General features: G+C 38.3%; 1 protein-coding gene across 1 annotated transcript in view; it reads left to right on the forward strand.

Annotated features, from left to right (window-relative positions):
- kcnh3 (potassium voltage-gated channel, subfamily H (eag-related), member 3) overlaps positions 1-14,926 on the forward strand; it is a 103,753-nt gene extending 88,827 nt beyond the window's left edge. Inside the window, 5 exon segments of the mRNA XM_042731138.1 lie at positions 4,426-4,640; positions 10,088-10,344; positions 10,783-10,883; positions 11,489-11,541; positions 12,234-14,926. Of these exon segments, the coding sequence (XP_042587072.1) occupies positions 4,426-4,640; positions 10,088-10,344; positions 10,783-10,883; positions 11,489-11,541; positions 12,234-13,148 (1,541 nt within the window). The 3' untranslated portion in view covers positions 13,149-14,926.
- Positions 14,927-16,907: the final 1,981 nt, after the last annotated feature.

Genomic DNA, 16,907 nt, shown 5'->3' on the forward strand with positions numbered 1-16,907 from the left:
GGGATAAGAAAGCATCTCCTAACCTAAATGTGAATGATAGCTAAAATATAAATTTGTCATTATACTCTCACCCTTGTTCCAAACCTGATGAAACAAAAAAGATATTCTGGTATAAGAATGGGATAAGGTTTTGTTATGTAGAAGATGCAAATGTCAAATTAATATGTATTTTAGATTCAGAGACTGTACACAGTGTTTGTTGCGGCACACAAACACACACAGGAACAGGGAGAACCTCTTTCATTGCTTCATAATCCAAGGATTTCTTCATAATCCTTATCTAATGTGATGCACCAGAGCGTGCCGTATAGGTTAGTGTAATGAACAAATGCTGTGCTCTTTGAGATGTATTAGTGCAGAGCTGTCACAAACATCATCCGTATGCCTTTGAGGGTATTAGGACTGGATTTCAATGAACTCATCCTTTCTGTAGTCTCTCTCTGCCTCTTTGTGTTCTTTTAGTTTAGTCACCCAGGACCCTCTTTGCCATAGCCTTTCCTTTCTGTTTTTGTCTCCTGTTGCTTTTTTTTTTTTTTTTTACTAAACTGCAAGACAGCAGCTGTGACCATAGATGGACTATGAAACTTTTACTGTGTTTTTCTTCTTTCATCTGAGTGTGGAGCAGCTGCTCAACACACATCCCCACACTCTGTTTCTTAGACCCTTCATTTGAGCCAGACCTTTTTAAAAAAACATTGATAATGCATGCTATGATTTGTACTGAATTATACAATTTATAAAAGATAACAAAATTCATATTTGGCAAGTGGCCTTAAAAGCTGCTTCATACCAAAGGACAAAAAATAATTCAGATGCTTACAGTTTTCCATCATAAATAAACTATTTGTCATATCCGAACCCCCTCTTGTACAGTGGCTACAGTTAATCTGGAAATAAAGGCTCTCAAAAGGTCACAGTAAACGATGAGCCAGAGCTCTCGCTGAGCTAAAGGTTCCTGTGTGTGTGGGGGGGGTCTCTTTATCTCCAAATGCCTGAACTCTATTGCTCTGATCAAATCAAATATTGGCATGCCGCTAGGCCACATCCACCTCTCTCTCACACACTTAATAATTGATGGTAAATGCATTATTAAAGTGCTTTGACTATTCATACAGGCTGACACGTGAAGGCGAGAACCCTAGATCTCCACACACGGAAAATGTGTGAATCAAGGAATGGGCAAAAGAACATGCCATACTGAGGAAATAAAAAACAAGACAGACAAATTCTTTCACTCTGCATATTAAAGATGTTCCAAAACCTAGTGAGCTGCCTACCTAGACGATGTTTTATATAATATATTTATTAGCTTCAGAAAAAAAGTTTTATGCTCACCAAGGCTGCATTTATTTGAACAAAAAAAATACAGTAAAAACAGTAATATTGTGAGATAATAAAACATTTTATTTATTTTTTTTATATTTTAAAATGTTATTTATGGGTGTGATGCCAAAGCTGAATTGTCAGCCTCCGGTCTTCGGTGTCAAATGTTCCTTCAGAATATAATATGTATATGTATATGTATATGTATATGTATATGTATATGTATATGTATATGTATATGTTACATATATATGTTATAGCATATAAAATTTCATATAAATCTCACATCTCCAGTTTCTTTTTCCAGAGAGTGAATGGACCATTAGACCAGGAGATATGCAACTTTTAAGATTGAACTATTATGTCTTGAAAGGAAGAGGAAAAGCAGAGCTGTGAATGAATGCGCACACACATACACACACACACACACACAAACACACACACAAACACACACACACACACACACACACACACACACACACACACACACACACACACACACACACACACACACACACACACACAGGTTCAAATATATAGCCTGCCTGTGTTCCCATGCACGTCCACTCACCGTCACCGAGAGACTATTTGGTTCAGTGTTTGGAGGATCTGCGTTTGATGTTGAAAACACACCACCTGCACACACGCAAAGTAATGGCACTTTCCTGTGGCGTTATCGATCTGACAGCTTGACCCGAGGATCCACAGGAGGCTCTGGAGAATACTGGAGAGAGAGAGAATGAGAGACAGACAGATGGACAGCCAGGAAAACAGAGAGACAGCAGAAAAAAAAAACACAGAGCAAATTGGCAATGACTGATAAAAAATGAAAGCTTGAAATGAAAGTAAACGATTAGTCAAGATAGATAGCAATAAACGCTTATTCTCGGAACCAGACCAATACACACGCAGACACACAGACGTCTCTGAGCTGCGGTTGGAGTGGGAGTGATTGTCTTAATTAAAGCTGTGATATGAAATGGCTTCCTAGACTCATGTCACCTCGCAATGAGATTACACGTGTTATTGCACTGTAGAACTGTCTATCGAGGCTGTGAGGAGAACGAGATTTGGAGAGAGGAGGGGAAAGCAGATATAGAGACAAGGATAGAAGGAAACAGAGAGATGGAGAGAGAGATTCCTGTTAATGTTCTGTCACGTGGCTCATGTCAGTGTTGCCTGATGCATTGAATTCTATGGATTGACTGTTAGAATGACTGAACGCTAGTCAAGCTCTGTAACGTGGTGCTTAAAGTTCAAACACTTTCAACTTTGACTCAATTTCCCACTGACCTTTCAAAATGCAGTCAGCAATGACAGATCCTGAGTGATTCATGCCTGCGTTTGCATATCTAATGATGTCTTCTAGAGACCAAAGCCACAAGAAATATTTATAATATAATCTTAAATGACTCTTTTCATTAATGTATATTTATGGTGTTGTTTCCAAAAAAAATCCTGTTAATTGTATTTTTAAACTAATTTAAATTTACCAGCAGTTTTTTTTCTTGCTACAATCCTATGCACACTTCCTGCTTTTTGCCATATATAAACCATCATAAAAATCATGCTTCTGTGAATCTTTCAGGTTTGCTGGAAAAGAAGCACATGACACTAAAAAAATCAAGGTCACGCTTTATTTTAAGGTCCAATTGTCACTATTAACAAACTATTAATTATGGCTTTTGCCTCAATAAACTCCTAATTTGTTGCTTATTAATAGTTAATAAAGAAGTTGTTAAGTTCAGATATTGATTATAATTAGGGATGTAGAATATGGTCATGCAGAATATGTGCTTTATAAATACTAATAAACCGCCAATATGTTAATAATAGGCATGCTAATAAGCAGCTACTGTAATTAATAATGTGAATTGATTCCTGTACAAAATCAATATAAAATAGGCATTGCGACCAAATTTTTCTTTGCTATTGTGGCACATATCCAAAATAAATGACTTTTTAAACTATATAACTATACTATACAATGTGGGGTGGGAATTGATTATAGAAAAAGGGCAATGCAAACTGAGTGGATGATTGTTGCATGTGAGTGGTTGCTTAAGGAAAAGGCTTGAAACTCATCTGGCCATTGGACAACATTTATTACCCAGTCATCGAACCGAAGCACATGCCATAAAAATAATTTTTTTTGTTTGTTTGTTTGTTTGTTTGTTTTTGATTAAAGATTGTACACTTAAAAAAAAAAAACTTCCATAAAAATCCATAAAAATATGAGAATAGTCCATTTTATTTCATGGTCCTAATGAAAGTCACATGTAAACATTTTAGGAAAAATATGGAATCATTGGATCTACTAACAAATCAAGAATTTACAAGAACAGGAAAACGTCCATATATATGTTCTTATTGTTTTGATTGATATTTAGTTTGCAAATCTAGTTTTGACAGAATAGATGGCTACTTTGCTTGTCAATGTACAGTCATGTTTTTACTCACATAGGGAAGCAGAAGAGAACAAGGGGTAAAAGAGCAACAAAAAGGAGGAATAAGAAAGTAAGGTGCTTTGGCCAGTTGAAGGAAAAATGTAAAACAAACTGCAGCCCTTATGTTCTGTCATGTTAACTCAGAGACAAGATACATAGAGCTCTTGAAAACGTGAGAGTACAAACATGCGAAGACAATTTTCCACCACACACATGCCATGCATAATTACCACACCTGCTTTCTTGATGAAAGATGCACATATGGTCTACCACCCATCTTTCTCCCAGCGCTGCTGAACTCAGTTGCATCCAACCGGTGTGCCTTCCCAGAATGCAGTGCTCTGACACTTCAGCAAGCTTCAGAATTTGTCACTGCTTTCATAGTCCCTTGGCACCAAACCAGAATATATTTTTAGCCTCTATGCTGCCTTGTGTGCCCCTCCTGTGTCTCATTTTCAAACCTAGAACAGAGAGTTTTTCCTTAGAACTTTAGCATTGATTGACACTCTGTCTTTGTTTACTTGTCTGAACATGTTCACACAAAATACTGGAGGGATCTAACATGCATATGCAACTTTAAAAGCATACTTATGAATTTTGCATGACAAAGCCTGTGTAAGCCACAAATGAACTTCTATATGCTTTTCTCAAAAAGGAAAGGGGGACCTGATTGGATCGGACTCACTGACGAAAGAGCAGGTGATAAAGACCAACGCAAATGTGAAAGCACTGACGTATTGTGACCTGCAGTACATCAGCCTAAAGGGACTGCGAGAAGTTCTGCGCCTCTATCCTGAATACGCCCAGAAGTTTGTCAGTGAAATTCAGCACGATCTCACCTATAACCTGCGGGAGGGCAGTGGAGCTGACGTGAGTGATGCTTGCAAGCACACATGATGGTTTTTAGGGCAAAGGGTGACGATCCCAGAATATTACCTTTGATTCTACAGCCTTGACTGTAAAGGTCAAGCAGTGTGCATGTGTTTTTTTTAGCCCAAATCATGTGCATGAGGGACTGGGCAATTACCACGAATGAACAGGTCAGGAGTGGATACATTGCCTAGGATCGGATTATCAGTATGCTTGTGTAGTGGAGCTGATATGAGTCCTATAAATAGATCATCGTTCAAACAGAGAAACATGATAATAGTCGCCTTCATGATCATTTATTATGGTTCATATTCTTTGCTGTGACCAATTTGTTTCAGATTTTTCATATAAAATTATTCAGTAGATATCAAAATAGAAACATTACACAGTGTACAGTTCATACATAGTTTTTGGACAGTTCACCCAGAAATGAAAATCTGTCATCATTTACTCCAATCTATGAAAAATACAAGAAGATATTCTTAGAAAGGTTTTTTTTTTTTCAGTAATACAGATTTGGAGGGACATGAAGGTGATGACAGGGATTTCATTGTAGAATGAACTATTCTTTTAATTGGCATAGCTCAGATAAAGTGGTCTCCATTTACACCTTTTCTTTTTGTTTGAATCCAATTAATAATTTTGTACATTTATAAAGTGCTTTTCTCACAGAATTTATTCCCATTGCTGATGAAGAAGGGGGGGAAATAGATATTTAAAAGTATTTCATTTGTGATTTTTCTGTAACAGCTACTACAGAATGATGCTAACAAAGCTCTTAAAAGGACGTTTCCAGGCTATATGTGACAATGGACCACAAAACCAGTTATAAGTAGCACAGGTATATTTGTAGCAATAGCCAACAATACATTGTATGGGTCAAAATTATTGATTTTCTTTTGTGTCAAAAATCATTAGGATATTAAGTAAAGATCATGTTCCATGAAGATATGTTGTAAATCTCCTACCGTAAATATACAAGACAATATTTCAAATCGTATCAAAATGTGTTTATGCAAGTCACATGTGAGTAAAACTGTCCCCTTATTGGTTAGATTGCACCTGTTTATGTTCTGTGATTCCACTCATAGAATTAAATACTGCTGCTTTTTAAGTAACAAATTTCCAGTTACAGCTTGGTTTGTTGATCCATTTGATCAGATTGCTTTCTCACCACAAACAAGAAAACCAACCAATAAGATGCACGTTTTTAGCCACATGCCCAGAGCTGCTGCTGTTTTGAACAGGTTTGACAGAAAGAAAGACCTAGAAACATGTACAGTCTTAAAAATAAAGGTCCTTCACAATGCCACAGAAGAACCTTTTTTTGTCCAAATGGTTCCATAAAGAACCTTTAATATCTGAAGTACATTTCTGTTTCACAAAGGGTTATTTGTGGCAAAAGAAGGTTCTTCAGATTAACCACCTTTTTCTTCAACGCGGAAGTAAGCCTATGGGCAAGACTCATTCATTAGAACATTAGCAGCTGTAGGGAAATAACGAGAGGAATAACAATGTGTAGTAAACAGTAAAACTGTTTGCACTACAAACCAGTGTGTTCGTAATTAAGATAATACATTAAAAATAATATGGTAAGACACACCAATTTTCAATATCAGGCAGCAAAAGCAGTTTTGTAGAGCTAAAAAATAGCTGAACACGGAGAAGACCAGAAGCTTAACACATAGAATTTATGTTCCCATTTTTACGGGAAGAAAAAGGTGGATAAAAAGGTAAGAAAGAGAACCTTTAACTGAATGATTCTTTGTGGAACCAAAAATGGTTCTTCTATGGCATCGCTGTGAATAACCTTTTAAGCACCTTTATTTTTAAGAGTGCAAATACTGTTTGACGCTCCATGACGCTCCATGACTCCATGACAAGCATATTAGAAACAAAAAGACGTGCAGCATTGCTATGTTTACTGTAGTAACTGGGGTTACCGTTGTATTTATGCTTTTCGTGCCGTACATCCAGGCTGGTGTGAACGCAAGCGTACCTGGCAAGTGTTTGCCGAATTAATTATTAAAAATGCAAGAAATGTAAATCTGTAACTCTCTACTGCACACCAGTTGTCCAAAATGAATTTGTGCATGTTGAGTTACTGGTTACTCAATGAATTCATGAGCTGTGACCTACAGACTGGAGGTATGTGTGTGTAATGCTGCAGTGCCCACATCCACAACCAGCGGAATACAAAATAGATCCCCATCTGCTGTTTTTGGCATCTTTCCTTCCTTCTTGCACATTTTCAAAGTCCGTGTCCTTTCCCTGACTAAGATAAAGCCCCTTCCACCCTCATCTTCAGGATGCACATGTATGCCTGTGCACGAGACCCCTCTCTTACACACACACACACACGTTCTCCCAGCCTTGAGTATAACTTGTGAGGACAGGAATAGCAGCAGGCTGCGGTTTGGAGTGTATGCCGATACTAAGAATAGCACAGAGGGAAGGCGGGGACTCCTTGCTGACTGGGTCCCCCGTGCCTCAAGCTAAGATTGGATCCTGTAAGATAAAAATAGCCCTGAAACGAGTGGCGCGGAGGGGAGAGGTGCCTCTTTTCTCTCCTTTTCACTTTTTCCTGCAGTGCTGCTTCTACAAGGTGTCACATGCAGCTTACTCCAGGTATAAGATATCGTTGCGTTTGAGAAGAGAAAGAGCGGGAAGCAATGATGGTTGGTGAAGTGGCAGGTATATAACATGTAAATATATACAAGATACTGTTGCAGCTTTAACCTTACCTCAAATCGTTTTTCAAAAGGATATACAATTTTTTCCTTGCATTATGAAGGGATTTGTTTGACCTAGACCACCCAGTACACCCTATCAGCTGTATAGCAGTGCGCTCTCAAAACACCTTAGCAACCGCATAGAAATGCCCTGGCAACCAGCAACAATAGCTTGGCATCTTGGCAGAGACTCGCATACGCAAGTACTACATTTCCTTCAGAAAATGTAAAAATCAAGTTTGTGTGTGCCATGAGACAAAGTGGATCAGCACTGATACTCATTTCACATGTGTGCAACCCCGGAATGCACAAGGAATACCAATGAACACGCACTCGCACATACATTTGCACGTAATTGCAGAACTGGTGAGAATAGACTTGTGATTATTGGGAAAGCTTCCCGATTACTGTTCGTCTGTGTGTGTTTGAGCACTAGAGCTTTGGAAGAAAAAGGTAATGCATTCTTTTCTCTCTTTCTTGTTATACTTATCTGTGATTGACTGAATTTGGCGACTCAAGGGACATGGAATTGCCTGAATAAGCACCTTGTTCTCTGGAGGAGGGGAGGGAAAGAAAGGGAAAACTTCTGTAGAAACACCAGTTTAAGCATCTTAGACACATGCACACACACTCCCCTCGTGCCACTGGAGTCTGTGTTACTAAGATTGGAAGGAGATTGCTAAAAATAAATTCTGCTTTAGGTGGGGTGCGGGACTGCAGACGGAGCGTGGGGGCGGAGATCATGAGAGGAACGGGGAAAAAAACAAGATGCGAAGAAAGAGAGAGGCAGGGTGTGGAGAACAGGAGGGGGTTGCAGATAAAGATGGAGAGATTTCAGTCAAATTGAATAGGGGAGAACAAATGGAGGGATGGGAAGAAAAGGATGGGAGAGACGTTAATTAAGATTTGCTCAAAATCTTTTATTATTTTTCCTTGTCTTTCCTTCCTGGTTTATGTTTGTTAGTAATACAGGGATGCGGGCTGTGTGTGTGTGTTGCCACCCTATAGTGATGGACTTTGATTGGCATAGTCTTTTATGTGTTTTGACAAAACAAAAATAAACAGTGCAGCCTCTCCTCTCTGCAACCTCTTCTGTGGAGCCGCAGGATAACGCCGCTTGCAGCCATTCTTTTTATGACATTCTAAGAACATGCAGTGCTGAGAGTTAACAACCAAGAAATCGAAATCAATTTTTAGCTTCTACAAAGAACAGTGTTTTTGTGGGCAAAAACCAATTGAGGTTCCTCAATATTGTAGTATGGTGGATATTATGAGGGTTGTTGTGGTGGTGGTGGAGAATGGTGGTGGGGAGGAAGAAAAAAATCAACAGGCTGTGTTAGTCTGCCACACACTGGTCATGACTCTTTATTACCCATTTGAAAATCATTTTCAGAATTACTTGCTATTGAAGACCAAGAATGGTTTTATAAAAATTCATTGTTCTTTAGTAACTAGATTTCCATTTTTAGAAGGAAGTGCTTGCAAGGGCACAGTAGAGTAGGGATAATGTTGGAAGTAACCCAAGGTTCAACAAAATTCCACAGTTTCATGGCTGAATAGATGTAAGATCACAATTTAGCTTGCAAATAAATGCAGGTGAGAAGGCCAGTCACTATTCAGTATCCAAACACTGCTAATTTGAATGTGAACATTTTGTTTAAGTTGAAGAATGGAGGATTTTCAAACTGTAGAAACATACTGTATACACTAACATTCATGTTTTTGAAAGAAATCTCTTTATTTGATTAAAAATACAGTAATATTGTGAAATATTATAACTTAAATATAATTTATTTGTTAATATTTTTAAAGCCATTACTCCAGTCTTCAGTGTAACATGATCTTTCAGAAATTATTCTAATTTTCATTCTATAATTTAATCATTCGAATTCCAATTTTTCCAAAGCCTATTAAATGTTTAAAAAGAATTGCTTTCAAATATACTGTAAAGTTGAACAGCTATAATAATGGCTAAAATTAAGGGGAAAATGCATTTAATAGAGACATCTGCAGGCCTTCATTGATAATAGGCTCCTTAGTAAAAAGATGCCATTAAACACATATTTAAAATATATCATATTTATTTTGTTTCCACATTAATTTGGAAATTCAGTGTTGGAAATTTGGAAATTATGACAGTATAAATATATTATGCTGATATGTGATTAATCCTAAATAATTACAGAAAAAATGTGATTAGTTTTTTTTTATTATTTTATTAATTGACAGCACTAAGTATAAATAGAAATTATACAAATTATTTTAATCTTAATTAAAATGTAGAAGACATTGTCCATGAATAATTTTTTTTTTTTTTAAATTACACAATCACTTATCAAATAAATCAGTACATAGACATGAAATATCTATGTGTGTTTAATTATTTTTTAATATGTGCCATTAAAGAGTCCATAGAGAGATATTAGATTAGAATCGGAATGAAGTTTTCCAGAAAGGTGTCTATAAATATCCAATACATCTGAAATTAAAAGGTTCAAATTATATTTAAACAAATGATCAGAATCAGAAAATTAAAAGTTATGAGCTGAATAATAATAATAAATAGAATGGTTGAGAAGTACAGTGTTACCTTGCAAGTACTGTAGTAAAATAGCTCTAATTTTACCACTTAAACTCACTTCTGCTGATCTAAGGCATGTGTATCTGCATTTCATACAGACACAAACATAACTAAATCTGCTCTGTCTCTCTCAGCTGGACTGGGAAAGCAATGGTGGTCTGGTGAAGAAACTTCCTGCTATCCGTGAGGACGATGAGAATGATGAGGAGCAGCACTCAGTGTCAAGGGCCCCACGTTCTCCCCTTCGCCTGACCAGGGGCCTCAGCTCCCCCCTGAGATCGCCTCTTCTCCCCCCTCGCCCATTCCGCCCTCCGTCAGACCACACACGGCCCGCCACCCTCCAGATCCCTGTGGTCAGTTTCAGCAGCGCTCCTCCAGAACTCAGCCCCAGGTACACAGAAACATCGCACATCATGTCCTTAATGAGCTGTAGCCCTCTGGTGGCTCTCAAAAGAACTTTACTGATTCATCATTTAGAAGTATCCAGCTTTCATGACAACCAATTTGGGTGAAATCACTGCTTGCTCTACTAGTTGGCTCTTAAATTTTATACTAAGAAACCAAGACTTATCTAAAACTTTAATTTATTGAGCAAAAAGTAAAGGAATCCATTTCTATCTAGGCATTTTTATATTACTTTATCACTCAAAAGTTTGGAATAATTAAGATTTTATTATGTTTTTTCCAAGACGTCTCTTATTTTAATATATTTTAAGATGGAATTAATTCCTGTGATAGCAAAGCAGAATATTTAGCAGCCATTACTTCATCATCATGGGAATAAATTACTGTACATGAACAACAGTGCATTTGTATGATGTCTCTGCAGGTTTGTGGATGGCATAGAGACAGAAAGCAATTCCAGCTCAATACCAAGGTTTGAGTTCGGTCCCACCCTACCTCAGAGCGGTCCTCCATCACCTTCCCCAGGTACATATGCAACTACAAAACAGAATGTGATTTCTGGAATTAAATATTACGAAGTATTATTTCCAAAAATAGACTGTCTTGCACAGTTAGACTTATTCTGCAGCTTATTCAACCCAAGAACCGCCCACTTAGACAGGAAGGGACCATCTGACCAATATGTAAAACAGCCAACTATTTTTTTTAATGTGACATTTAGGGCTGGTACATCTGAAATTGGATATGAACCTCAAAGCAATAGAGTATATTTTTGCTGCTCAGGGATATTTGTCCCACTAAATGTCTCAATCAAAACTCTTCAGCACCTTTGAGGATAAGACTTGATGCCACGGACCTTGAACTTTACAAACCTTAGCAAATCCATTTATTAATGTTTCCTTTCAATCATTTATCTTAACAGCTTGGGAACTTTACTAATGTAAATTCTGATGCACAGTAAGAAGTTAAAGCTTGCCAATCAGATTGCAGCTCTTACAAGTTTTGTGTGCAATATGGATCAGATGGTCAGGGAACCGTCTGTCACAATAAATTTATTTTCTTCATCCGTCCAATCTTTCCTCATCCACTCTACAACAAACTTAACTCATTTTGTGCGGGTTTGTTTGCAGTGAACCAGGAGCAGCTGGAGACCAAGCAGAGCATCACCAAACTGAGTGAGGAGGTAAGTGAATCAAACACATTAAATCAGAATAAATCAATTTATATTCAACATAAATATAAACACGCTTTCCCTGGTTTCACGTCAATGTGACGCAAACCTCCAGGTCAATTCCAATCTCAAGTACTTAACAATGTGGATAGAGTTTTAGTACTCAGAACTGGAATAGGTATAGAGTCTGGGTCCTAATCCAGGACAAGACCGGACTCGGACAAACTCCTGAGTACTACAACACTGCACAACTTGCAGTTTATAAAATCCTTTTGTATCTGTGAAGATGTCTGAAAAGTAGATCAGGCTCTACCAAAACCATTACATTGATTTTACCACTTTTAAAGGGTGTAAGACAAGAGGCTTATTGATTTTTGTAAAAAGACTGCACTACAGCACTATCATAAAAGACATCTTTGTTCAGTAAGTACAGGATTATATAGAGTCAGCTGGTCAATGTAGCAAAATAAACCCAGAGAGATTGATCAGGACCCGGATGGCAAGCAAAAATCTTTATCTTTATCTTTATATCATAAAACAACTTAATTTTGTGATTTGAGAGACATGCAGCCACTACAGCCATAAGGAAATAGTTACCTGGGACATTGTTTAATGTGAATAGCTTGGAATGAAGAACATCCAGTAAGATTTTATAGCCAGAACTATATGTTCCATAACTTACATTCTGTTGATCTCATTTACAGATGACTAGTCTATCCCAGCAAGTCTCTCAGCTGGGCAAAGAGCTACAGGAAATGACACGTCTCCTCCGGCCCTTGCTTGTCATTGGATCTCAGCCTCTCCTGACAGCCCTCAGTCCAACAATGCCTCCATCTCCCAGCAGTCGCACCGGTCCAACAATATCCACGCCACCAGCTCCTTCGCCCACAGCCCCATCATCTGCACCGCTCAGACCTACATGCTCCCTAATAGACAACGCAGACACTGGGAGCATTGGCTTGCTCAGCTGTCTCATACCCACCAGCCCGCCACAGAGACACCAAGCACAGGCTCAGGCAGGCTGTTCGAGGGGACCTTCCTTGCCAGTCCTTCTTTCTCCAGTGACAGCCCAAACGGAGGGAGAAGGCACCCAGGCAGCTTCAGCCCAGCCACTGCAAACCAGCCATCCTGCATCCCCATCTCTAACCTTTTCCTTCTCGCTTCCTACTTTCCGCTCCCAGTCTACTTCCTGCTCTCCCTGCCAGGGTCCTCACCGACCTGCCAGTCACAGCAGAGGTTTGCTACCTCGACCCCCCTCACAGGACACCCCACCTCCACCACCCTCTCATTGCTCTGCACCACCCTCGATCAATAACTCCCCCGGTGACCACAGGCTGGGGATCAGTCTGTTTCCCTCATCTCCTTCCTCAACTGCCACCACCCCTCGGGTCCAGCCACGGTCTTGCACCCCTCCTTCTTGTCCGCATACCTCCCTAACCTTGCCCTGCTCTCTTGACTCCCTGCCAGAAACCCAAGCCTCTTTTGGCACCTCACGGTCCCCGCAGAACCCCAGGCCGGGACCTCCTCAGTTAGAGTTTGAGATGCAAGAATGGGCAGCAGGAGGGAGGCCTTCCACAGAGCATATCAGCTTCATAGATGAAGAGGGACCAGCACTGTGAGAGACTGAAAAAAAAAATACTATGACTAGCTGACTTAGCAAATAGGGGAGCGGTGAACTGGGCCAACTGCAATTACCCCAACACACCTACATTCTGAATGACAGACAAAACTGATTGCTGTTCCTTCAGGATGACACTCTTGTAATTGGACAGCTTGTGGCTCTGTTCCAAACCCTAGTGACCTATTTACTTATAAACAGCATTTTTAGGCATTGTATGCATGCTAAATGCACATTTGATGATGCTTTCTTAAAAAAAAATACCTTGTTTTGGCTAAAATCTATGTCACTATCATTTTCATGCATCACGAATAAGACATTTCAGAATGCATTCAGTGAAACGTTTTATCCGGCACTGTCCCACCTTGTTACCTAAAACAAAACCACACGAGACTCTAAGGCTGCGTTCATTCCATGACATAATTACTGTCATTCTAATTATTCTTGCATTAAGTAATATTAAATTATGAGAATTATTAGACAGAAAAATTACAGAAAAGCTACATCTTATTGCTGAAGCCACTGCTATTTTGAGTATTCCCACATGATTTTGTGGCGGTCTGTAGTACAAGTTGAAGCTCAGAAAATTCAGTTTAAGATGCAATTACACAACCTACAAGGACGTGCATGCTGTTTACAAGTCGGAATCTTGTAATTGCGGTAATATCAAAACGGCAGGAATGAACATTTGTTCACAGCAGACTCCAGTTCATTTTAGCATGCTGCTAACGCTAACAGAACTTGTCAACAAAGAAAAGTATTGATAGGAAGCGTTCCATGTAATTATAAGTTAAAATGTTTAGTCTAATATTGTGTGTCAGACTCTATTGAAATTAACTGTGAACAAGTATCTTGTGCTGTTGGTTAGGCTAATGTGTTTTGATGGTTTTTAGTATGGATATGGGAGCTTTTCAGCTGGTCAGGCTGAAAGAAAGCTGTTTTTCAGCAAGGAGAATTGCTACACATGAAAACTGTTTCAATTCGGTCATCTATGAAGTTCCTTTTTGGTTAGATTGTAGCTCCCTATGTAGACAGCTTATAATAAGGCAACTTACTATGATTTGGAACAGAGCCACTGTGCTATTCACCACTTGGGAGCACCTCTTTACCTGACACCAGCCAGTCACTCTCCTCTGAGCACAACTTTATGAAGTTCCTCTTCTAAAGGCATTATGGGGTCTTCACAGGCATTATAGTCAACATAAAGCATGGTGACCAGAACTGTGAAGATCACGCTGTGGTCATACCTTGCTATGGGGATTTAACATAAGTAAAAGTGCACTGATTACCTTGCATAGCTGTGCATTAATCATGCACAGAAAACAGGAAATGTCAGGTGGTGTTTCTTATCTCTGTATTACCAAAATAATGTTTTTACTCTAAAAATTACCCACCTTGTAAATCGAGTTCATATTTGAATTTCCAGAATTGATAAATGAATGAGCTGTCACAACACATTATCCATAATACTTCATTTGTTTCATCCAGTCTGTCCCAAGCCACTTAACACATTCACTAGCCAGAATCATGAGTTGCATATTAGTCAGACTAGAGACCTTGGGAAATGCCTGTCCTCCACTTCTAAAATATGATCAATTTCAGTCGGTTTATAGATGTATTCATTACATTCAGTCAAAACAAATATGATTTAGAAGAATCTGAAAGTTTAACACTTCGCTCACATGCACATAATACAACCAGGGTCCAAAATTAACTTTTGCAACACTTGCATATAGTGGATAATTGAAATCATTCGTATGGTAGTTTGTTCATTATATATATATATATATATATATATATATATATATATATATATATATATATCAATAGTGATAGGGAATACACATACACACATTCCCTATCACAATTGCACAATAAGCGCATTGTGTCATTCACAGTATCACAATTAATCCACCCATCAAAAAAAAAAAAAAAAAAACTCATTTGATTTTCTTTAGAATTTGGTTTCATTTCAGTGGTTTGTCACAAATGTGCCACCACATTTCTACAGCTATTACAATAATAATAAAAAAAGTTAAAATTTGAACTTGCATTGCTTAGATTGGATTTGTTCAAGTTGCAGAGCAGCCAAAACTATCGTTCATACAGTGTAAAAAAATTACAAATAAAAATGTATGTGGAAATTGCTAAAAACATTACTAGCTATCTGGCTGTTTCATTTACTCGCTAAAGCCAATTAACACACATTTGCACTAGGCAAGTGTTAATTTTCGACCCTGCACACACCATGCATGACATGCTAAGCACTCTAGCATGTATTAGCCTAAAAAGTCATGTTCTGTTGCCCAAGTTACACATTTAAAAAGTCATAACAGGCATACTCAAGACAATCATCAGAATACCATACAGATCAAAATGTGCAAACTACATTGTAACATGTAACTTGTGAAATAGTAACCATATTTAACAGTCAGACTATGAAGGGGTCAGCATGCCATATGCTGAGCAGCACATGTAGGGTTCTGAGAGCTTGGCATGAGACCTAATGAACAGCCACAGAAGTTAGCACATCTACAACTGAAATAAACACGTATACACAGCTTTAGCCATCCAGCCAGCGTGCCTTCTCATTAAATATAAATCAAATTCTTACAGAACTCCCCATTTTTCAGCATTCACAATACTTGTCAAAAAAGAAAAAGAAAAAAAAAGGTTGTTTCACAGTAGAGAGCACTGCACTTTTATTTCACTGATCTATTTATTTAATGATTTTATGTATTTATCTATCTATCTGCTATCCTGATAAGAACAGACTCCCACGAGGAACCTTACAGATGATTCTTGCAGCTGGTGCCCACAGGAGCAGAAACATCTGAAATTGAAATCATTCCTCACCACTGTGTGATTATGGATTTCAGTAATGAAGATCACCTCAGTATCTCTGATATCTGATGACCAGCAAGAGACTGGCTGAAGCCGAGCAGCCAGTGTCACTTCTTTTCACTAGTTGCCATATAATTTGGCACATCTCTTGGAACCAGACTGATATCATCTCATTTTATCGGTTGTTGGACACACGGCACGTGCGCCATTTGTCCATCCTGACTAACGTGCACTTGCTTGAATAGGGAAGGGGCACGTTGTTTATAACACACTAGAATACTTTGGTTTCTATTTTCTTTACTTAGGTCAGGGGGTAGAAATATGGATAGTAGAAACTTTGATGGACTTTTGGGTCTGGGGTTTCCTGCATGTCCATTTAATTTGCATGAGGAATGTGCCTGCATATATGGGGGGAGGGGTTGGGCTGCACGACCCAAGGCAAACAGGGGTCCAGATGTATTTTATTAACTGTAATGAGCTTTATGAGAGACACTTACCAGGATAATAAAACAAAAGGTGATGTTTTCTAAGAATAAAGGCTTCTGTGTTCCTTTTAAAACTACTTTATCAGAAGAATTCTTAAAATAAAAAGAATATATGGTTGATTTGAAATAATTATTTCAAGTCAACCAAATACTTTAGTTTGTCACTTTATTGTTTTTCTCTTCTTTTAAATTGTAATAAATGTTGGGGTTTTCTGCAACATTTTTGGACACAAACGTAGAAGAAAGTACAGTCGTGGCCAAAAGTTTTGAGAATTACATAAATATTAGTTTTCAAAAAGTTTGCTGCTAAACTGCTTTTAGATCTTTGTTTCAGTTGTTTCTGTGATGTACTGAAATATAATTACAAGCACTTCATACGTTTCAAAGGCTTTTATCGACAATTGCATGACATTTATGCAAAGAGTCAGTAT

The sequence above is a fragment of the Cyprinus carpio genome, chromosome B9, assembly GCF_018340385.1.
Source record: "Cyprinus carpio isolate SPL01 chromosome B9, ASM1834038v1, whole genome shotgun sequence".
Classification (NCBI taxonomy): domain Eukaryota; kingdom Metazoa; phylum Chordata; class Actinopteri; order Cypriniformes; family Cyprinidae; genus Cyprinus; species Cyprinus carpio.